At 30.3% G+C, this 24,563-nt stretch overlaps 2 protein-coding genes across 2 annotated transcripts; one reads left to right on the top strand and one right to left on the bottom strand.

The window, feature by feature from the left end:
- Positions 1-10,458: 10,458 nt before the first annotated feature.
- LOC105801383 (protein GLUTAMINE DUMPER 4) lies at positions 10,459-11,059 on the top strand. Its single transcript, XM_012632695.2, has one exon. It carries the CDS (start codon positions 10,581-10,583, stop codon positions 10,890-10,892), a length of 312 nt encoding a protein of 103 aa, XP_012488149.1. The 5' UTR covers positions 10,459-10,580; the 3' UTR covers positions 10,893-11,059.
- Positions 11,060-21,222: 10,163 nt separating this feature from the next.
- Positions 21,223-24,088, bottom strand: LOC105801390 (6-phosphogluconate dehydrogenase, decarboxylating 1). Its single transcript, XM_012632700.2, has 2 exons — positions 23,893-24,088; positions 21,223-22,920 (listed from the first exon to the last, which is right to left on the bottom strand). Exon 2 carries the CDS (start codon positions 22,910-22,912, stop codon positions 21,455-21,457), a length of 1,458 nt encoding a protein of 485 aa, XP_012488154.1. The 5' UTR covers positions 22,913-22,920; positions 23,893-24,088; the 3' UTR covers positions 21,223-21,454.
- Between the last annotated feature and the right edge of the window lie 475 nt (positions 24,089-24,563).

Here is a 24,563-nt window from a genome sequence, read left to right as displayed (position 1 = left end):
GATTGTTCAACAAGCTCCTCTAATTGATTCTTATGTTGCCCTCTTCTTTGCAAGGTTAAGGTCATTTCTATCACAAAGGCCACCTAGTCTTCTTTTTCTTTAAGGCTTGCGATAAGACTCTCTACTGTCTTTACTAATATCACCTGTCTTTCTAAGGATGTGGTGCTGGTCGACATGACATTCATCACTCCAAAATTGGGCTTTGGGGGAGATGATGGAATGGCATGGTCACTTGATTGAACATCTTTTCCCTTAAATAATAAGCAGTGAGCTACACTTGATCTACGAGGAAAGACTTCTTCTAGCTCATAAGTTGGTAAAGAAGAATCATAAAGTGGATTGTCACTAAACATTAAAGAAGTTTATCTGAACAACTCCAAAAGAGCTTTTGTCTTCTACCTAGTGCCATAGGGATGGGCAGGAACATTGGTGATTGATTATGAAGTTGTACGGGCTACAAGGTTAGTTTAAGCAGGCTTGTTGATGATGATCTTCTTTGAGGCCATCGCAACTTTAAAATTTAACTTTGAGAGAAAAGATGAAAGGCAGAGATTATCCCACCGGGTGTGCCAAAAAATTGTACACACAAATTTTGAGTCAAAAGTTAACTTGAAAATTTTGAGGCAAAGTTATTGTTAACTTTATAAGAAAAGTTACAATCTTTAGATTTCTTTACAAAGAAAACTCTTTTGATTCTTCTCTCTAGTTTGACGTTGAACCAAGGGTCTTCTAACTTGATCTTGGATGGATGTGGATTGCTTTAAGTGTTATGTTGATGTACTCTTGAAATGAGTTTAGACCTCATTTCTTCAATTAATTTGGATTGAAAGGTGGCTTTCTTCATAAATGAATTTTGTCTTCTTCTCCATGGTTGAATTGGATCAATGAGCGGTTTTCTTCAAAATTGATGCGACGTTCTTTGAATTTTTTTCAAGTTCTTGGGCTTCTTTAGAGAATTCTACAGAGATTTTCTAGGCTTCTTAAACTTGTGTGTATAGAATGGCTTAGGTGACCCCTTTTTATAGTGGCAATTACTTAAATAAAATAGAGTCCCAACCTTATTCGGGATTGGATTCAATTGAACTTTGATGGTGCAGTTACAGAGCGTTCTAGTATTGTTGTGATTGGAGATGTACTACGAGATCAGAATTAGAGTTGGATTCTTGGATATAATTAGTTTGTGGGAAAATGTTCCATTTTGGATGTTGAATTTTAAAGTATCCTAGAAGGTTTAGCGATTGCACTTGATAAAGGTTTTGACAGTATGATTATTTTATCAGACAGCCTAGAGGCAGTTCAAGCTATACAAGGTAGTTTTACAAAGGTCTCAAATTATGCTTTGGTTAGGAGAATCTAACATTCTTTGGCTAAGTTGTGCATTGGTCGATTCATCACGTTTCTAGAGAAGATAACAAAGAGGCTGACAGTCTAGCTAAAATGATTGTTGGTAACGAATGAGGGCTTCTATTATTTGAAAGTAGATGTGCTCATGGGTCGGGCGAGCCCAACCAAAATTTTAGGTCTGGCCTGACCCGAAACATGGGCCTAAAATTTTACCCAAGCCCGACCCATATAAAAATGTTAAATCCTGGGCCCGACTTGTATTTATTTTTTATATTAATTTTTATATAAATTTTCTTTTAAAAATATAATATATCAAAAATACTAAAAACATTAAGGGTTCGTTTGTTTACATGTAAAAGGTTTTACAGAAAATGTTTTCTGCATTTTCCTGTGTTTATTTCATAGAAAATAGCTTGGTCAACGGAAAATGACTTACAGGACAACGTAAAATAAGGCTTTTTTTTCTGTAAAATGACTTACCCTTTTGAAAAGCGTAAGTCATTTTCCGGAAAAGAGCTCCTCTATAGATAATTGTATTTCTATATAAAAATTAACTTAAATTAAGCTTAATATTATTATATTGATAATAAATTTTATTTTTATTTTTAAAAAAATTAAAATTATTAAAATATTGTATTTTTTAATATTATTAAACATACATATTTAATTATTTATATTTAGCCATATAATAAATTGTTAATATAATAAATATAAATTATTAAAATAATAAATTATTTAATATTTCAATTTTATTTTAATAATAAATTTTAAAATAATAATTTTAGATAATATGATTCACATATTATTGAAAATATTCAATATTAATATTTTAATAATAAATATTTATTATAATTACAAATATTTAATAATAATTTTTTTGTATAAAGTTTAAAATATGTCATAAGTCTATGTACTCTTCACATATTTGCAATTTAGTCTTTGTACTTTTATTTCCAAGAATTTAGTCTCTTTACTTTTCAAATTTGAAAATCAAGTCCAATTGTTGACATTGTTAAATTTTTTGTCAATTTTGTTGATGTCAAATTTTAAATAAAAATACTCACTTGGTAGTCATGTAATTAAAATGAAATTTTAATGAACCTGAATTTAACATGATATTTTTAATATATGCAAAAACAATGTAAAATATAAAATTATAGATAAAAATAAATTCAATTAACAATGAAAAAATAAGAAAATCTCAAACGTATGTTTGTTTCATTGAAAACAACTTTTATGAAATATTTCTAAGAAATCTACCAAACAACATAAAATATTTTATATAGATTCATCCAAACACCAAAAATATTAGCTTTTTCGAAAACTAAATCATTTTCCGAATTCATTTTCAAATGAAACAAACCGAGCCTAACAATAAATGTTTCCCAATAAATTTAAAAAATATATGTATATTTATATAACACTAAGATAGGTGCAACTTAACAAGCAATGCCTCTAAAATAATAACAAAATTAACAGTAAAAACAAAATAGTAGCAACATAATAGTGAAATGATAGCAAAATAGTGAAAAAAAAACAACAACAACAAGAAAATAGAAAAAAAAACAGTAAAAAAAGTTGAAGTTTTTTTTTACATATTCGGGTCGGGCCAAAAAGCTTTACCCAAACCATGAGCAAATCTATTTAAAATGTCTCCTTGGGGGTTATTTAAACCATGAGATCGGGCACATTTTCTAAATGGGCCTTATTTTTTTACCCAAGCTATTTTTCGGGCCAATATATTTACCCAAACCATGAGCAAATCTATTTAAAATGTCCCATTGGGGGTTGGGGCATATCTTTTAAGTAATTTCTTGTAATGTTTTTATTCACCAAAAAAAAAAACAGGAGTTCTTGTAGAATTTGAACAAGAATTTAAACTCATTTATTTATTATTTACCTCTTATTAATTTAATTAATTAGAAATAAAATACTCATTTGATATTATCACTTAATTATTTTATTTTTAATTAGTGATAATATAAAATTTTAATATTTATCTATAAATTAATTTAAATTAATAATAAAAAATAATTATGTCATATATACGATGTCATCATTTTTACCATGATAATTTTAGTTTAAACCCATAGTAATTTCAACTTAACATATGGCACTTTCTAATTGGTCCAAAAAAATTTCTACATGTGAGTATACCATAATCTAATATATGCTTATGTGCTTTCATAAAATTATTATTTAGTGTGAATTTTTTACTAAACATGCAGGTTAAAAATCTACCAAATGTACTATTTACATAATTTTTATTTTAAACAATCTAAGTATATCTTAAATTTTCATCACAGTTGTGAAGTTCTTTTTAAGAATACAATTCATATTTTTCCTAATTTAGTAAAAGTAATATATCAAATATAATTTATTTATTTTAAATAAAATTAATTCAAAATAAAATTATTACACTCAAAAGTTTACGACATTAGCTATGACACTAGGTATTTCCTCAGTCCAAATTGCCTTTTTTTGTGAACACCCAATGTTATCCGGATGATTTTACTTCAATTGTTGAGATGTTTCGGCTTTGAATGATGGAATAAATTCAAGATATTTTTTCTTTTCTTTAAATACCCAATTTCAAGGTCTAAAATCTGGTTTTATTGGTTCATATCCGAAGTGCCATTATTGGGTCAAGCTCAAATCAAATTGGTTCAAGAGGTTCATCGGGCTAATGGTCTGGAGCAGATTGAGCCTAAGATGTGAACCCTTTTTTACTTCTTTAGTTTAGGGTTTCTGAAATCCCTTTTGTCGCAGCATGTTTTCTGAATTGGAGAAGGCTGAGATTTGAGAACAGAATTTCTTCAATCGCATTCATTATTAGGGGTAATCTTTCATTTGTCACCTTCACTTTTATAAAATATCTAATGTGGTACTTAAACTATCTGTATTTATATTATTATGGCATTTATATTTTTATAAAATATTCAATGTGTATTTTGAAAAAGTTCAATATGCGTTTTTTTATTATATATGGTGTTAACACCTTTAATAAATTGTTAAACCAACCAATAAAATTTTGATACATAATTTTTTTCCTTCAAATCAACTCAATTAAGTGCTTAATATATAAGATAGATATATTTAGGCTTAATATATCATTTTGCACCGAGCTTAACACTTCTTTCTAATGTAGTACATGTGTTATTTTTTGGTCCAATATAATACTTATATTTGACAAATGTTTTACCCAAAGATAATGGTGTTAACTTTTTGGTGTCCGATTCGAATTTCGAGGATAATTTTTTGAAAGTTAATTGCTAATATTTTTAGGTTTAAATTTTTCGTAATTTTATTAATAGAATAAATTTCTTTTGAAATAATTAAAATCTAAAGTGATTATCGAATATTAAAAATTTCATTGGAAAAGATCAAAGAATCACATTAGACCGCAAGGGGTTTGTTATTGTCCTTTAGGCATTTGTCGGCCTATTTTGTTTGGGCTATCACTTCGATGGGCAACCCTTTAGCAATCTGTAGAGTAGTAAAACAACCCCAATCCATCCCAACTACAAGTGTCGCTCTAAATTTGTTTTTACTTCCTACTTCTTAATTGGTGTAGTCTCATATCTTAGACGGTAGAATTACAACTACAACATAAATATGCCCAATTAATATAATGCATAATAAATTAAAAATTAGACAAAAATCAATTACAACGTAGAATTCAATTAGAGGTGATCATGGGTCAGGTCGGACCGTAACAAAATTTTAAGCTCATTTTATAGGCACAACCTGACCTAACCCTCCCGTATTAAAATTTTTGTATATAAAAAATTTAAAGAAATATAATACATTAAATACATTTAAAATATTAAAATAAATGTTTCCCAACAAATCCAAAATAAATTAAAAAAATTATACTTAAATAACACTAAAATAGGTGCAACTTAACAAGCAAATGCCTTTAAAATAGTAGCAAAATTAACAATAAAACAAGAGTTATAAAATATCCAAACAATAACAACAAAATAGTAGCAATATAATAGTGAAATGACAGCAAAATAGTGGAAAAATAGCAACATTTTTTTTTGAAAATTCGAGCTGGGCCCGAGTTAAAAAAAAGTTTACCCGATGCTCGACCTGTTTTCTAAACAAGCCTTATATTTTTCTCTAACCCATTTTTTGGGCGTATATTTTTGCCCAAACTCTCTCACTTTTCGGACGGGCTTTCAATTCAAACCAGGTGGCTCAACCCACGATTAGGTTGATAACAAGTTGAATTTGTATGTTTAAATTTCAGTAATTTTTGCTATTGGGCATGTCGTTTTTGTTTAATTTTATCAGCTACGCAGTTGGAGTATTGAAATTTGAGTTAACAAGCAAGTTAGGCTAAATTAAAGCACAAACAATAAAAGGGTGCCGAATTGAAAATTTTGATAAATTTATGACTAATCAGATTTTCTATTTGACTTTGTAAAAGCTAGATTAAAAAAATTATATAAAATCTGATTTTATGTGGTTAGTTGTTAGATGAATCAGGCTAAATTTAGCACGTGGAATGTATATAAATACCTTGTAGGGTGGCTTTGGAAAATAGACTCGAAATTGAGTGAAAACCATTTATTTCTTTTCTCTTTCACGTGGCTTCTAGCAGTACAAGCATTCTGCCATTCTTTTTCCATTTCTTTACTTTAGTTTAATTGCCCTTTAAGTCCCTTCCTTCCTCCACCTATCACAATTACACTTAAACCCATTCTAATATTCCATCAAGCATGATTAGTATCATGCTCAACTAATTTCCTTTTAGCTTTAGCCCAGTTATCAATTCTACAAAAATATCATGAGACATGAACCCGTACTAAAAACCTTTCAACACGGTATTTTTATCTTCGATATATGGGATAGTCACAATCGTCCTTTACAATTGATCTAATTTTAGCTCAAAGTGCACGTTGGGTGAGAGTTGTATTGGTGTACAATTGGAAAATCAGGTTGGTTGTCTACCATATTTGAGTTCCCGCAAACAAATTAGTGTGTCCAATTGGAAAAAGCTAGTTGGATTCCGTTAAGGGAGGTAGTGATCAGATTTAAACGAACCACACGGTTGAGGCTGTTAATTTGAGGTGGGCATTCTAGATCGCAAGGCTGCCGAAATCTTAAACTACAGGCATGAGTTACGTGGTTAGAAAATCGACAAGGGTCGGTTTGCAGGTCATACCGTTTCACCTTCTAGTGGAGCTAGAACACAAGACATTTTGGGTTGTCAAATAATATAATGTGGAGTTAAATGCTGCAAGTGATTATCGAAAATTAAACATTCAAGAGCTCAAAAAATCTAACATGATGTACATGAAAACGCCTAAATCTATAAAGACAAAACCAAGGAGTTCCATGATCATAAAATATCCTGCAAACAATTTTTAGTTGGTCAGAAAGTGTTACTTTACGACCCCACACTAAGGATTTTTACAGGTAAACTTCGAACCAAATGTTTTGGTCCTTTTGTTATTACTCAATTGTTTCCTCCTGATGCAATAGAAATTAAAAGCGAGGAGTCTAGAAAATGTTTCAAGGTCAATGGGCAAAAGTTAAAACCTTTTTACAAGAATTTTCAAGTGCACATGGTGAAAAAATTAATTCTCGAGGAGCCATACGAATAAACTTTCAGGTTGTTGAGCTAATGACGTTAAACAAAAGTGCTTTTTGGGAGGCAACTCATATTTATTTTAACTTATTTAATTTTGAATTCAGTTTAATTTAAGTTGAAAATAAAATAAATAATAAGATTATTATTTAATCCATTTTAACGTGTTATTTTCCACGAACGTTGGTGCAGGCTATCATTTTTTTTCGAAAATCGGATACCAATCAAGACGTGGGCATGCCACGCTTAATACTGCCATTTTTTTTCCCACATAACCAATCCAACCTAAAGAGGGAAACAGTGTGAGTCAAAGCAAAGATCAAAAATGGTTTCCACTGCCTATTGGTTTCTTTAAACTAAACACTTATGGAGCCCGTCATCCGATTTTAGGGTTTGCTTGTTTGATAGTAATAGCACGGGATGAGCAAGGTAGATGGATGTGGGGTGTAGGAAAAAGTATTGGAAGCTGTAGTATACTACAAGCTGAGCTTTGGGCTATTTATGACAAACTCCAACTAGCTTGGGAGGCTAAATGGGTAAATATTGTTATTGAAACAGATTGTGATTTGGCTATCAAAGGAATCCATGGAAATCATAAAGGTCATTCAAATAGAGACTTGATTTTACGTGTCCAAGAATTGTGCAAGCATGAATAGAGTGTGCTCATTAAGTAATTAAGTACCTAGAGAGGTGAATTTTGCTGTTGATACCTTAGTTAATATGATAGAAGATATCCCCATTGGCGGCCTTTTTTTCATGTGGCTCCTCCTTCGGTTGATGATCGTATTTGGCTTGATAGATGTGCTTGGCTTTCTAATCCGAGTCCTATTAATAGCTTGTAATTGATTTTTGTTTTCTCTTGTTAAAAAAATTATAAATATTTGTATTTTATAAAAAAAAATCTTCAAATTTTATATTTAATTACTAAATTCACGTTATAATATGATTGGTATATAAGTAATAAATTGATGTGAAAGCATTAGATGTTAACGCAAAGAGAAAATGTATTGGGTTTTTGTAATCGGAAAGGACCCCTCAATTCACCCACTCCAATTCTTAAGCACTATCATTATTGTTTCCCCCAATCAGAATTATCCCTAATATGCTGAGATTAGATAAGAATCCATGCTAAATATTTTAATGTAATATTCAGTCGGTTGACAACTGTGTGGGCCAACAATTGTAATTCCCCATGAAAACCATACCTGGTTTCGGCTGGTTGCTTCTCCTTTTTTAGCTTTGTGCTGGGTAATTATGGATATGGATGAATTACCTTTCTATCTCAACCTTTCACCTACAATTCAATGCGGCGGACCAACCCATGGATTTAATTTTAGATCATAAATTTCATCCCTAATTTGATTTTTATGAAAAATAATGATTTAATCAATGTAGTATAAATGTTTAGACAAATAACGTTAATTAGTCCTATCAAGTCCATCTATTATATGAGAACGTTTATCCAAAATATACTACCCAAATTTATATAATAATATTTATATTTATAAATAGCTACTACAAATATGAATTAAGGACCCAAATATATGGAATAATGTTTATTCGAAAAATGGGGTTGGAAAAAAATAAGGTCTATTTTCTAAATGGGTTAAACTTCGGGTAGGATTTTTTTTGCACCGGTATAGTCCGGATCAATTTCTCGTTGCTATTTTGCTACCATTTCGTTATTATATTACTACTATTTTATTGTATAACTATTGTTTTATTATTAATTTTACTATTATTTTAAAGGCATTTGTTTGCTAAATTACAATTATTTTAATGTTATTTAATATAAAACCTTTTTATAATGTATTTTCAATTTGTTGAAAACATTTATTTTAATGTTTTTAGTATATTTAATGTATTATATTCTTTAAATTTATTTTATATAAAATATAATCTAAATAATAATAATATGAGGAGGCCGGGTCGAGTAAGCCTGAAATTTTGAATTGACCCGACTTAACCCATATTGTAGTTCCAATCAGTTTTCATTGTTTAGGAATAGACTTCCTTCATTGTCGTTTCATTTGCAATTAGCCGCCTTACAATATTTATGTAAGCCACTACAATTCATGCATATTTAAGTTTTGTTAAAGAACAACAAAATCTAAAAAATAAAAAACATGAATTATTGTTAAAATATTAATTTTATTAATATATTTTATAATTAAATTTAATTAAAATATTTTTACTCATTAGACAGCAATTTCGATCCATCCAAATTATTTTGATTGGATTTTTCTTCTTTTCTTGTTCAACAATTCTTTTGATGGATGACAATATATGAGAATATTACTATAGTGATTCAACTTTTCTAAAAAAAGTATTCCTTTTGTCTTTTCTTTGATTTTATTAATTTTTTTTTCATTTCCTTAAGAACAAGTGAACTAAATTATTGTATCAAGAATGAGAAAAAAAAATTAAAAATCTCTCTACATCTATGATATTACTGGTTGTGATCCTTTTCACTAAAATAGAAAAGCAAATGCCTCACATTCATTGTCTTTGTGCCACAAACCAGTTGACTAAGCATGTTCTGCAATGAAGGGAAACCAACCAAGCCTTCTTCATCCAACATGAAATTCACCAAATTATGATATACTATACATACATACATACATATGTATGTATGCAAGAATGTTTGCTTGAAACACAACACCTATATTTGGCTACTTTAGTATTCAAAATTTTAACATTTCGTCGGAAATTTTGCATCTAAACTAATGGCAAGTATGGGTAGCCAATTTAGTAGTTTACAATGTTTTTAACTTGCCGTATAATCAATCTCATGTTTTTGGCAATAAAAAGTTTTAGGAAAGTGATTTAACTTTCATCCAATTATAATTGTGTATTATTAAGAGATTGAACAAAATTCATACACGACATATACACATGATGAAAAATTCACCCGTAAGAATTTCGGATGATAAAACTTAAATCTAAATGACTCAAAATATCGACTTCCATCAACAAACCAGGCCTTATCCGCAAAATAGTGCCATTTTTCAACGAGGAAGAAAGGGAGGGAAGAGGTTGCTTAAGAAATTCATTTCTCCGAGTGATGGGCGGAATAAGCGATACGTGTGCCAAAAGCACACGTTTAATGGGCCCTCTTCTTTGATAAATAAACCCCAAAAGCTTTTCTTGGGACATATTCACACCCATTTTCCCTTTCCTTTTTCTGTTGGTTGCTTCACCCTTCTTACATGCACCTTCCCAATTTACCCATCTATCCCTCTTCCATTTATCATTATATAAATCCTTATTTTACTCATTTAAACAGTATAATTCCTCTTCTATTAACATGTACTCTGGCATTGAAATAGCTTTATTAAATGGATAAGATATATGTAATAAGAGGTGATAAAAGAGGGCATTTTGGGAGCTCCATTCACCACGAAGCTTCTCAAATATAAAAACCTAGCAAACAAAGAATCTGTGAGGGGCAAATTTGGCACCTTTCTGCAAAAGTAACAGCATTATTTATTTTCCTTGTCCTAATCCAAATACGTACTGTGGAACTCAAATCGCTCCTACTATAAATTCAAAGCTCCCGGTTAGTCTCTCCCCATTTTACACACCACCACTAAAACCAGTAAGAGACAAAACTCTGCATATCTAAAGACAGAGAGGTATGAGGCCTGCAAGCAACTCCACGGCGGCGGCTACCGGAGCCGTATTCCGGCACTGGAACTCTCCGATCCCGTACCTGTTCGGTGGAATAGCGGCGATGCTAGGACTTATTGTTATTGCATTAGTTATTCTAGCTTGTTCATTCAGGGAATCTTCAAGCAGTTCCAACGATGAAGCTGAAGAAAAGCCAGCCAAGCAACCAGTGACCGCCATGCAACTTGAAATGGAGCCCAAAATTGTGGTGATCATGGCGGGTGATGAAAACCCTACGTACATCGCCAACCCGACTCGCCATCATGACCTACAAGTCTGAGAGGCTTTTGATTCATTTTAGAACCTAAAAATTTTATACTATATATTCCTTCTTATCAATTTTTATGTTTAATTTTTTTTTTTTTTTTTTGCCATTTCAAGTCCTAATGGATGTAGTTTTGCGGAAATATGTAAATGTTGAAGAGTATATGAAAGATGTTAAGCTCACTTTTGGTTTTGTGATTTTTTTTTTTTTTTTGGTTTTCTAATAATCAAAAAAACAAAAACCATTGTTGAAGCAACCATACATCAAATATCAACCCATTGTTGGCAAAATTTGGAATGACATTAAGCCGTAAAAGAAAAAGAAAATGGTGGTTGAAAATGGACCCTAAAGTCTATTAATTAATCATTAATTATAATTAAAAGCACTTGGGGGGGTGGGGTACATGAAGATGGATGTTCTGAAAATAATTTGAAGCAAAATAGGAAAGAGAGGAGCAGAAGGCCATCCAATGAAAGGCGTCTTTGTTGGGGAAAGGTGACATAAGGTCCTGTTAATGTGCTGGGGAGGGGAGGGGCCGCACTAGCCTTTACCCTCCAATGCCGTGAAGAATGGTGGATTCTATTCAGAATTTGTAGAGTATTTTGAGGTTTTCAATTTGAAGTTACTTTAGAAGATCACACCTTGTTTCTATGTACTTTAAAGCTTCCTAAATCTAGTTGAATTGATTGCTAATTTAAGTTGTAGGTTAGAATAATTTTAAATATTAAGCAATAAAAGAAAACAGATTTAAACTCAGAAATTTAATTTAATGAATTCATGTCATTAGATATCCCATAATTTAGGATTCAAGCCAACTATTTGTAATCATTTTCAGATTTTAATTTCGACTTTCTAACTTATTTCTTTTATCTTTTAATTTGTAAAAGAATTTTCCAATAAAATAGATTAATTCGACCAATTCTATTTGCAATAACGGATGTGGTGCTATAAATCAACCTAATGATTATATAAAACATCTGATGAGATGAATTAAGGATGAAAATTATAGTCGATGTCTTGTGTTCCATCACCTTTCTCACTCTATTATCAATGTAAAATTTTAAAATTATTACCATCCTTATGAATATTGGATAAATTCATCATCACTTTATCTCTCCCATCATCATGTGGTTTTTGCTAATTATTTCTAATATTTTCAATAATATTCTCAATTCGATTTTAGTTTTGAGAAATAAGTTCAAGGGGAAGAGCAAAAGAATTTTGGGTTTTCAAGAATTTTATACTTTAAATATTTTAATAGTTTTGTATATAAGGGTCAATTGGTAAATTTATACAATGAGACGAGCATGGCAATATAAGCAATTGTCGTAATTATCGCCATATCCACTATTAAAAAATAAATCTACCACAACCTGTCCTATATTTACTTATAATAAAAAAATCCACTCCATTCAGAACGAGTCAATTTGAAATCTATAGGATAATTCACGTTTTTCCATTGTCATATTAGCCTTCGTGTTTGTAGAGTTTATAAATAGAAATACAATATAATCATAGTATAACTACAAAGCATTTGTACTAAAAATCAAAATAATTTAGACAAAAATCGACCCGCTAGACTAAAACCTATTCATGGCAACATCATATAATGGGAGTGAAGCCCAGAGATGAGAAATATGTATAGTGAAACTCGAACTTAATTTCTCAAGAAATGAAGTCATTAACTTTTACCAAGCGTTTCAAAATATCATTAGCCTCAAATTAAAATTAATTAAAAAAGTTTAGAATAAACATAAGATTTAAATGTGCATATGCGTGTACTCATGGAAATCATGTTTATAAATGATAAAAATTTAGGTAGTTATGAGATAATCACTTGACATCAATTTGGGAATCCGACCTTAAACAGCGGATTAAATTAAAAAGATTGATAATCGTAGAATTTATGTGATTCATTAATGACTTGATTATCATATTATTTGATAAAAACTAAGGAAAGTTAGTAATGGGTTTGGTTGAAAGACGTGGTGGCTCGAAAATGTAGTTTTGCCTAAGCCTACTGTAAATAGTATAGGAAGACTTTTGAAGCAGTGAATGAATGTTTGCTTCAACATTGTCTAATCAATACAAAGGAAAGTGCAACTACACATCATCTTTTGTTTAGTGGGAGACATTTCATGTCATAGTTTCCACCACAAATAATTGCTTTTGCTTACCTATTTCCCCTCATTTTTCTTCAGTTTTCAATTTAATTTGATCGCAATTGACCCCCTTTTTTTTTTAAAGTAAAAAATTTGGCTGCTTTGGGTCCTCAATTTCTTGCAATTGAAACCAAATTTGTGATAATTTGCTGCAATTTGGACGGTCATACTAAAAGTAATTGACTTAGATATAAGATAGTAAATTAAATGTGCTGAGATTATACGAAAATTTTTATTTATTATTATAATCACAATAGTTAAACATAAAATAATAATAATAATTAATGTGTTTTTAAACTCGAAACTGGAAAGATAAATAAAAATAAGCGAAAATTTTTCTTTTCTCTTCGCTAGAAATAAGTCGTGAGAGTAGCTAAATATTACCAATTGAATTAGTTCAGTGCTAATTTATATACTAAAACATGTGTACAAATTAATACTCCAACCAAACATAGCACAGAAAAAAATGCGGATATACCAAATGTATTTAAGTTTGGTTAAATTTGTTACTAGTCTCTATTTTACAAAACTTGTGGATTTAGTCTCTATGCTTTAATTTAGTTATTTTTAGTCATTATACTTTTTCAAATTTTAAAATTTTCAATCTTTACCAAAATATAAACGGTAAAATTCATTATTTTTGCTATTTGATGCAGCAAACATATTATCATATATGTAATGCCGTGTCAATTTCTAATTTCCACAGCTTACTCACTAGAAATTCAGTTAATGGATTAACGATTGCTATTTGCAACAAGAATGAAATTTACAACTTTGAAAAATATAGGGACTTAGAATGATCCAGTTGGATAATATAAACTAAATCTACAGTTGTACTCATAGTACAAGACTAGTAATTGAATTTAACCAAACGAGTTTACCCATTCAAAAAATACATAAATTAAAATTATTCACAACTTTTTACAACTTTATCCTTTTAGTTTTGACCAAAACTTCAAATAGTTGTGTTACTTGTATCCTATCTAAAGTTTCTTTAGCGTCCAAGCCACCTAAAGAATCTAGAAATTTTATTTTATTTTTGAAAAAACCCTTGGATTTTATTACTTGCCCTATCCTTAATCCACTTATTAATAATATTGTGAAATCTTTTAATTTTTAAATATCAATTAAATATACGTGACATTTAACAATTTTATTTATAAAAAAAAAATTTCATCGTAAATGTATGAAATAATTACCTTAATAAAAATGGTAGTAGAAAACAGAAAATGAGGAGTTGCTCCAACTTGATGTAGTGGGAGACAATAAAATTAATAAAAGGAAGCAAAGAAGGATTTTGGTAGTGGTTTTGGGGCATTTCTCTTTAAGCTAATAAAGCATAATAAAAGAAGATATGATGGAAGCATGGAGATGGCGGGCGGATTTCGGCTGCCATATGTGAATACAGCATAGTCTAATTTGATTGATTGTGTGACAAAACCATTGTTTTTATTCGTCACAAAACTTAGCATTTAAATGCCCATTATTTAAGTCATGTTTATGCCTTTAAGGTATAATGTTTTGGCCTTATTTCTTCTTCTTTTTTTAAATATGTATGTTTTATTTTTATTTTAAATTTCAAAATTCTTTTGATACAACATATAAAACAAAATAATGTCACATCAACAATTAATCTATGTCAATTGTAACATAGATTGTTATGTCAACATCTTAATTTTAACGGTGATTTAACATTTTTCCATCCAAATCTTAAGTAATTTGACACACACAAAAAAGTAAGATTAAGGGTTCAATGGCTTAAAAACAATAATAAGGGCCAAATTAAAAATCATCCAAATATTAAGGGTTAACTTTGGAATTTTCTCGATTTATTTAATTTCCACAATGAATTGATTCACACCTCTCATTTTTAGAAACAATTCAACTAAGTATACCAAATATCAAAGTAACGGATTTTAGGGTCAAAATTAAATTATAAATTTTGACATGTCAAATAATTATTTTATCATTTTAAAGGAATTAAATGAAATAATTTCCATTTTGGGGTCAAAATATAATTTTCCCTATATTTATTTATAATTTGATAATTTATAGAAGAATTAGAATTACAATTTTTCAATATTTTTGGGAGGTAGGGCTCAATCTGCCCTTGTATTCACCCTAATCAAAATCATTAAGGGATAAATCTTAAAATTCCACATAATAAAATTTTTAAAATTTATAATGTAGTACATGAATTTTAGTTTAGTAGAATTACACACTTAAAACTTTAATTTTAATTTATTTATGTAGAAAAATAAATTAAATTAAAAATATTTTAATACAAATATATAATTATACTAAATCAAATGTTGACGTATAATTTTAAAAATTATGGCAAAGCATTAGATTATAAAGTTAATGAAAATGACTACTATTGTAGTCATTTAGTTCCACCCATGTCATTATCTTGAAGCTATTTTAAGAATGAAGACTCTCACAAAGATTTGCTTGGATTTCAAGTAAAAAACAGCAAGCAACTTTATCTACACAATTATAACGCCAGCTATCTTAGAGGGGGATAGAAAATATCATGACTCGGGTTCAAAAAATAAACTTAAATTAAAAATAAGGCTTGGTTTTTAAATGGGTCTGGCTTCGAATAAGATTTTTTTGCTTGAGCCCGACCCAACTTGAATTAGCCTAAACTTTCTTTTCTGTTGTTATTTATTATTGTTTTGCTGCCATTTCACTATTATATTACTACTATTTTGTTGTTATTGTTTTATTGTTAGTTTTGTTACTATTTTAGAGATTTTTGCTTGTTAAGTTGAAATTATCTCAGTGTTATTTAAATATAAAGATTTTGTTTAATGCATTTTCAATTTGTTAGAAAATATTTATTTTAATGTTTTTAGTGTATTTGATGTATTATAATTTATAGAAAAAATTAATAGTGAAATTTGGGTCAAGTTCGAATTTAGAATTTTTAATTTGAGCCAGACTTGGACAGAATTTAAGGCTCATTTTTTGGACCAAGCTTGACCCTAAAATTTTACATCAACCCGGTCCAATCTGGCCCATGAAATAGTCTACAAATTAGATTATATAAAAAAAGAATAATTTATAAATTCAGTTATTAAATTTACAATCCACAATAAATAATACAAAATTTCGGATATCTATCAATTAAAATTATTTTATTAATAAAAAATGCAAAATTTATTATTTGATTGTACGAAATAATTACATCATAAATGACTTTCATTCAGATAATTTCTCAACGTAAATAATATATTTTATATTTTGAGTCATAAATGAAATGCAATTATTGCTTAAGAAAACCCTCATTTATTGGTATTTTAAAGTCTTAGTTAAATGTGAGCACCTTAGTTGCTCCACTTTGTTGACAAATTAACTATCTGCAGGTTTCTTAAAATTGGAAAATGTGGTGGCACTCACTGTAGATTAGGATTAGTGCAGCTGGATGCGACGGCTCGGAGACGTAGGAACAATATTTTCCCTTTAATCATACACCTCAATGACTTCACAAAGTTGTAAATTATTTTATATTGGCATAATTCAAACTTAGTCCTTTAACGTTTATATTTATTTATTTATTTAGTTTTTATTTTTTTAATTAAATTTGATTATCAACCTTTTAAAATAGTTAAATTGTTGTTTTTTTAATATTAAAATTTTAAAATTGACAACTCGAATGATAATTCGCATTTACTTTATGCTACTTTTTTTTGAATTTTTATAAAAAAATTTTTAAAGTTGAGGGCCAAATTTAGATAAAAAATAAAGATCAAATTGATAAAATGTAAACATTGAAGGATAAATTTAATAGTATAGCTATATATATAAATAATTGTATATTCTGCTATTATTATTAATTAATGGTGGGAGGGTGTATCAAAAAGGAGTCACCCATAAGATGTGGTTTTAAGGAACCCCACTGCTACACCTAATTTCTTATATTAGTGAGAGAGAATATATGTTTCAAAATTTTCTTAATACCAATTATGAACATATTGAAATACAAAGGCACAAGTATAAACAGGAGGGGGAAAACTGTGGGTTTTTAAACTTTATAATATTGTTTACCCACGGAAAAAGTAATGAAGTTTTGGAGTATGGAAAATGGAATGAATTTGTATGGTTTTGGTGGAGGATATTTGTTGTGTAAAATAGTGACACCCATTAATGGGTTCATGAAACTAGGCTTCAAGATTTGTTTGAAATTTAAGAGGATTTATACAAATATATTAGTCTCAAAAAATGAGTTTGAAAAAAAAGTTTAGACCTATTGAAAATATGGGTCGGGCTCTTAGCCCGTTTTAAGTTTATAAGACTTTGTATTATGTAATTTAGAACACATCAAAAAAATAAACCTATACTAAGTATATAATACTACCCTAATATCAACATTAAAATAATGTTAAGATGACTATAAAAAATTTAATAAATAAAAAATGTATAAAATTATTAAATATTAAAATAAAATAATATATATTTTAAAAATTTAAAAATAATATGGGTGGGCCTAAAATGAGCTTGGGTTAATCTTTTTACAAATATAGGCGAGTTTGGATAAAATTTTAGGCTGGGCTAGGCCAGATATGAGCAAGCATAAATTATATTAATATCATGCTTAAGACCCGAACCCGACCCATGAGTACCTCTAAGTTTGATATCATCATTCATCATTTTTTTTTTCATATTCTTTTAAAATAATGAAAGAAAAAATCAAAAAAAAAAAAAGAAAAGAAAAGAAAGAAGTTTTGAAGGTTGTATTTTTGAACACGAAATAGCATCTATTTGACTACATTTGGCTGGAAAAAATTGGAGTCTACAAACAGTTGAATAGACCACATCCTCAAACCCTAGGGGAAATGAACATGATCCACAATTAGCAAACTATACAACAGTATAAAAAAGAAACACAAGGAGATAGGGCCTAGCTCTAAAGATAGGCGAAGTATGAATAGGTGAACAAACCATATAAAAGCAAAGTGGTTTAACATGTTTCCCAAGCATAAATTTGTGCCGTTTTGCATGCTCATACATCAGCCTCAATTTGATGTATTTACAATGCTCCAAGATAATCATCCAATTTGATGAAAGTACCATGTTAGACCATCAACATTGAGAATTCCAGCAAAAGAGGTTTTTGTCACTTTCCAAAACACCAACAATGACACTGCCATGAAGGTAGTACTGTCCTTATCCCTCGGACAATCAACAATGAAGAAAACTAATAATGGCAAAATATCTCCGTTTACTTTAAAAATATTCAAGGTAATATATGAATTATAATTTTTGTTTATCAAATAGGTACATCCTCCTAATAGAAGAAATTAGTAAGCCATTCCTTATGTTTCGGTAATAGGAAGTCTCATGTATGCTATGTTGTGCACACGTTCAGATATCTGTTTTGCAGTGAGGTTGGTGACTCGATATTAGGCGAATCCAGGACCAAGACACTGACAAGCAGTTAAGCATATACTCAAGTATTTACAGAGAATGAAGGGTTATATGTTTGTGTATTCCGGAGGAGATCTTACTTCTATCGAATACACTAACTCTGACTTCCAAACATGTCAGGGTTCGAGGAAATCAACATTGCGCTGTGTTTTTGTCCTAGGCAGTGGGTCCATTGTGTGGAGAAGTGTAAAGCAGAATTGTACTGCTGACTCCACTATGGAGGCTGAATATGTGGCTATTTCATAGGCTACCAAAGAAGTAATATGGCTTCAAAAGTTCATTACGGATCTTGAAGTCATTGTAACACCCCATACCCGGTCCAGTCACTGGACTCAAGTTACAGGATATCACAACAGTAAAAAGAAACATTCGTATAGAAATTACTCAATAATATTCAATATTAATAAGTTAATTCTATGTCAAACATGCATTTCAAACAAAACAGAGTCTCAATTAAGCTTACGAAAACCCTTAAACAAGCTCAGGACTAAATTGGGACCATTTTGAAACTTTTACAAAAAGATAGGTAAAATAAAAAACATGAGTCACATGGCCATGTAACTCACTATGGCCGTGTGAACTAAAAATTACCGTAAACGTGTAGCACACACGACCATGTCAACCACCTGTGTGTGACACATGGCCGTGTGGTAGCCTGTGTGCAGCATAAATGACTTGTTTTAAGCAATTTACATTCCGTTCATACCAAATGACCTAAAATGTCATTTAACACCATTCAAACATACTCCAAAATATGCACCGTACAAGACCAAAACATCAATTTACTAATCATTCAAACAAGTAATTAAAATGCCCTCATTGGCACCAACAATTCAACCATTAAACAACAAGCAAACTTTACCATTCTTGACAAGTTAATCATACCTAAACATTCATATGAAACTATCATTTTTTTAACCAAAATATCAATAGGCCATATGCTGAACCTTGCCTTAACCATTCAACAATTAAATGAATCAATATGAAACAATTTCACCTATTGTAACATTCAAAACAACATCAACCAAATGAGATTTAGTTCAAACCACATATGTAATTTCAAATGGTAAAAATACCAACTTCAACTCAAAATTCATCATGAATCTATTTTCTAATTTATCACTTTGCCTACTTTCATCATTCAAATTGCATCATATATCCTTGTCATAATCATTCGTATTATATTCATCCTTTTTGCCAACACCAATTTCATATTTTCACATTTCCATCTTTTATTCTTACCCGATGAAACTTCGTAAAATAACTTTGTATACAGGTGAAACTAAAAGTGTCTGGTTACCCATTAGGGTTGAACCTAAACGATAAATAGTCTGGCCAGGGCTTAATATTCATGTATTCTCGAGTCCACAACATATGCAGGAGCTCAGAACATGAACCTGTATTCTCGAGTCCATAACACATACAGGAGCTCAAAACCTGGGCAAGAACTCATAGCCTTTTATACGAGACTTTTACTAGTTTCATTGAGATTTAACTTCACATTATACCAATTTGCAACAATCCATTTCTATTTGATTCAATTCTCAATTTAGGTAAAATTACATAACCAATTCAAGATATCAAAATGAAATTAACGAATATATAAATAAAACTCTATAGAAAATTAAACATATTTATATTGTATGAACTTACCGACAAAAACGATACTACTTTAGATAACAGGACTATTCGACAATTTTTCCTTTTCCCTAAATCAACAACTTGATCTATATAATAGTTAATATTTAAAGTATCAATACTATTTTCATAATAACACTCAAATTCATGCTTTTAATTTTTAATTTCATTTTACATATTTTTCTAAACTTTTACATTTTATTCAATTTAGTCCCTAGAACCGAAACAAGTATAACCTTCACAATTGAGCTTCGCTTTTCATTCTAATTTCAATTATGTCCTTATACAACCCTCAAAATCCAAATTTATAGAAATTTAATGTCACTTTTGACATATTCAAATTTAGTCCCTAAATGCAAAATTAACAAAATTTACTTTATCAAATAGTCCCTAAATAATTCATTTGATATTTATATAATTAATAAAGAACTAAATTATATTAAAATTATATATTAAATAATTATTGTACTAATTAATTTTAACATTATTCATGTAATATTTATTTTTATTATTTAATACTAGTTTTATGATAAAAATGTTTAATTTTTTTTAAAGTTATAAGAAAATAAGTTTTATATATTCATTTCTTAAGTAATATATAAACTCAGTTTTTCTGAAAATTAAATTAAAAATTTTATGAAAAAAATAAAGGACTAAAATGTAAATAACCATTTAACTGACTAACCTCCGGTCAAAGATTTGGTGGTTAGTGCGTTTATAACAACTCACTGGTGATGTTCCTGACACCTCCAAAATGGAGGTAAAAGCTCGTTAGTTAAACTTTAGCGATAGCAATTATCCATAAAATATTCGGTGTTTCTTCTAAATTTCTGTTAATAAACCTTAAATTCTTAACCAACATTTCTACAAGGGTTACTATATGTAATGAATTCACTTTAATCATTAAAAACAAGACTTCTACAAATGTAATAATCCTTCGTTCCTATTTCTATAAACCCACAGTTCTCCAATGACCCATGGCCTGGTATGAGCCGAAATGTGAGATTCTCTGCCTTTTAAATGCCCCCATATATGATGTGCAATGAGGCTTTCACATCATTAATATTTGAAAGAAAGAGCAAAACTTAACGAACCAAATGAATGATCAACAATAGTAAACAAAAAGGGTCCGCCGGCTTCATTGATTAATGCTCGAATCCAGAAACAAAATAAAATGGAACACCACATTCAGACACAATATGACTCTGTCTAAAATTTGCAGATAAATTTGAGAAACGATGTTGAGATAAAAAGGAAATAATCATGGTGTAGCTTGGTAGAGCACAAGTACGGAGCAGATATTATCGTACGCATTCGCTGTTCAGGAGAGTACCCCATACGGTAAAGTTAATTTTTCAGCTGTTTCGCTATCTTGAACCACTCAGTGTGGAAAGATCCCTCCATATCAACTCTTTCGTAAGTATGGGCACCGAAATAATCTCGTTGAGCTTGAACCAAGTTTGCAGGTACCCTTTCCCTCCTGTAAGTGTCAAAATAAGCAAGACTGGAGGACATGCCGGGAGTGCTAATACCGGAGTTGATGGCAAGACAAACAACTCTTCTCCATGCAAATTGCCTGTCGATGATTTCCTTTGCAAACTCGGGATCAACAAGAAGGTTTGCAAGGTCAGGGTTTCTGTCGTATGCCTTCTTGATCCTGTCAAGGAAAATAGCTCTGATGATGCAGCCTCCCTTCCATATTCTCGCCAGTTCCCCCAACTTCAAGTCCCAACCCTTCTCGATGCTTTTTGCATGAATGAGATTCATGCCCTGTGCATAACTGCAAATCTTGGATGCATAAAGAGCTTGCCTTACATCATCAATTAATTTCGCCTTGTCCACGGTTTGGTCGGTCAAGACATCACCGAACCCTCCTGATTTGAAAACTTTAGCGGCTTCAACTCTTTCCTCCTTCAACCCACTAAGGAACCTTGAATCCAAAGATGCTGCAATTGTTGGAGCAGCAATGGACAAATCAGCAGCTTGCTGTACGGTCCATTTACCAGTACCCTTCATGCCAGTTTTGTCCAAAACTTTGTCAACTAGATAACCTTCTCCTTTATCATCCTTAATTCCGAATATATCAGCAGTGATTTCAATCAAGAAGCTCAAAAGCTCCCCCCTGTTCCATTCCGAGAAAACACTCTGTAGTTCTTCATTCGATAATTTTCCAACAGATTTCAGAACATCATAAGCCTCAGCAATCAGCTGCATATCACCATATTCAATTCCATTATGAACCATCTTGACAAAATTACCTGATCCACCTTTGCCAATGTAAGTCACACAGGGTCCGCTATCAGAAACTTGAGCGGCAACCTTAAGAAGAATGTCTTCAATGTATTTGTAAGCTTCAAAAGACCCTCCAGGCATCAAAGAGGGACCGTTCCGTGCACCTTCTTCACCACCTGAAACTCCCATCCCTAAGTATAACAAACCCAGTCCAGACATTTCTTTCTCCCGTCTCTCTGTGTTCTCGTACCACTCATTGCCACCATCAATGATACAATCACCTTTCTCCATGTATGCAGAGAGAGTTTTAATGGTCTGGTCAACAGGGGCCCCTGCCTTAACAAGCATGATTATCACTCGAGGTTTCTGGATCGACTGAACAAAAGATTCAGGATCATGGAATCCAAATAAAGGAAGATCCCCTTCCTGTTTAGCTCTTTCAACAGTCTCATCGACTTTGGAGGTAGTTCTGTTGTAAACAGAAATGGGGAAGCCTTTCTCGGCAATGTTAAGCGCAAGATTTTGGCCCATAACAGCCAAACCAGCAAGTCCTATTCTTGTAGGTGGAGCCATAGTTCTTCCTGTTAAATTTGCACATCATAATCAGTGACAAGCCAAAAGAAAATAAAAATTGACAATAGAGACAAAGAAAACTACAAAATGAGAAAACCAACTTCTAATAGATTATATATACACACATATACATACAAAGGTATATATATATATACATATAACACCGGTGATCATATAATGTCCTTGAAACTAAAAGCAATCATATTTGTGCAATGGATCAGCCATATATCATAGGTCACCCTCATACTCTCAGAAAATTCATATCTCTTCAAAACTAAGAAATCAGTTTCAGGTCCACAGTACAACTAACAAGGTCCTTAACCATTGAAGCTAATTGGAACCTTCTACTTAAAGACAAAGCTTAATGTTTTATGATAATAAAAAAATCAGTTAGAAGATTACCTCTAGTGTTAACAGATTCAAAAACAATGGAATGAAAGTGCTAACAGTTTGTGAGAATCAAATAAGAAAACTTTAATAATAATAATAATAATAACAACCCTCTCTAATAGCAGATTTAACAAATGAATGAATTAAAATCTCCTAGATATAATCACCGGTAAACCTTGCATAACCTATAACTTCTGTAAACTAAACTATTTGTTCATTCAAATTAAAAAATAAAGAATCCATGTTCTACAAACTCATCAACTAACCCAGTAAAATAGATGATGAAAATAAACTGAAATTTCTCAGATCATACATAACATAACACTATTGTAAATCCACAACTAATAGCAGCTGAATAAATTTCGTATTCGTTCAAATCCCAAACTAACAATGAAAAAAAAGAAGACCAAAATCCAGATATCAGCCAAACTCAGATAAGAATTCTCAAGTAAAAGCCAGAAAGACAATTGGTTTTGCTTAATTAACAACAAAAATCAAATCTTCGAAACTAAAAACATGATGGGATCAAACAAACAGATCAAAAGTTCCAAACTTTATTGAAATTCAACATAAGAAAAAAGAACCCAAACCTCAAAAAGTCCCTTCTTTCCTCTGTTTTTTTCTTCTTCTTTTTTATAGAAGGAAATCAAAGATTTGGGTTTTTGAGGAAAATAGACAAATGGGTAGATAGAATTTGAGTAAATATATAAGAAAAGAAAAATCCTAAAATGGTCAAATTTTGGCATCGCCGTTGATATTGTGGTAGGTGGAAGGGCTCCCCACTGACCTACTTTGTGTCTAGTTTCTAGTTTTTGAGTTAAAATAGATAATTAATTATCTGATTACTTTTTTTTTTTTTTTTTCCAATTGAAATCTGATTAAATAAAATTACTGAAAATTTATGTGTAATTAATCATAATACAAAAAAATTGGTTAAAAATGGTAGCAATACGCCAAAATGGACCCAGGTGACTGGTGAAGAAGGATACTTTATTTTGTTAGGTAGCCAGCTACTCTTTTACCACTTTTCCTTTATATTTTTCTTTTTCCATTTTTGAGAATATTCTTTTGTTCCCTCTTTTCTATTTTAATTTCTTTTTCAACTACAAATCTTCAATTTTGGAGATATCAATCATTATTGCAGGTCTTCAAATTCAACCAAACCCTCACTTAATTTTACTAGGAATAAAAAAATTTAAATTATTAAAATTATAAAAAATGTACAATTTTAAATATTTTAAATTTTATTAAAATAATAAAT

The sequence above is a fragment of the Gossypium raimondii genome, chromosome 7 (assembly GCF_025698545.1).
Source record: "Gossypium raimondii isolate GPD5lz chromosome 7, ASM2569854v1, whole genome shotgun sequence".
NCBI lineage: Eukaryota > Viridiplantae > Streptophyta > Magnoliopsida > Malvales > Malvaceae > Gossypium > Gossypium raimondii.
This window is presented reverse-complemented; position numbering and strand designations above follow the sequence as displayed.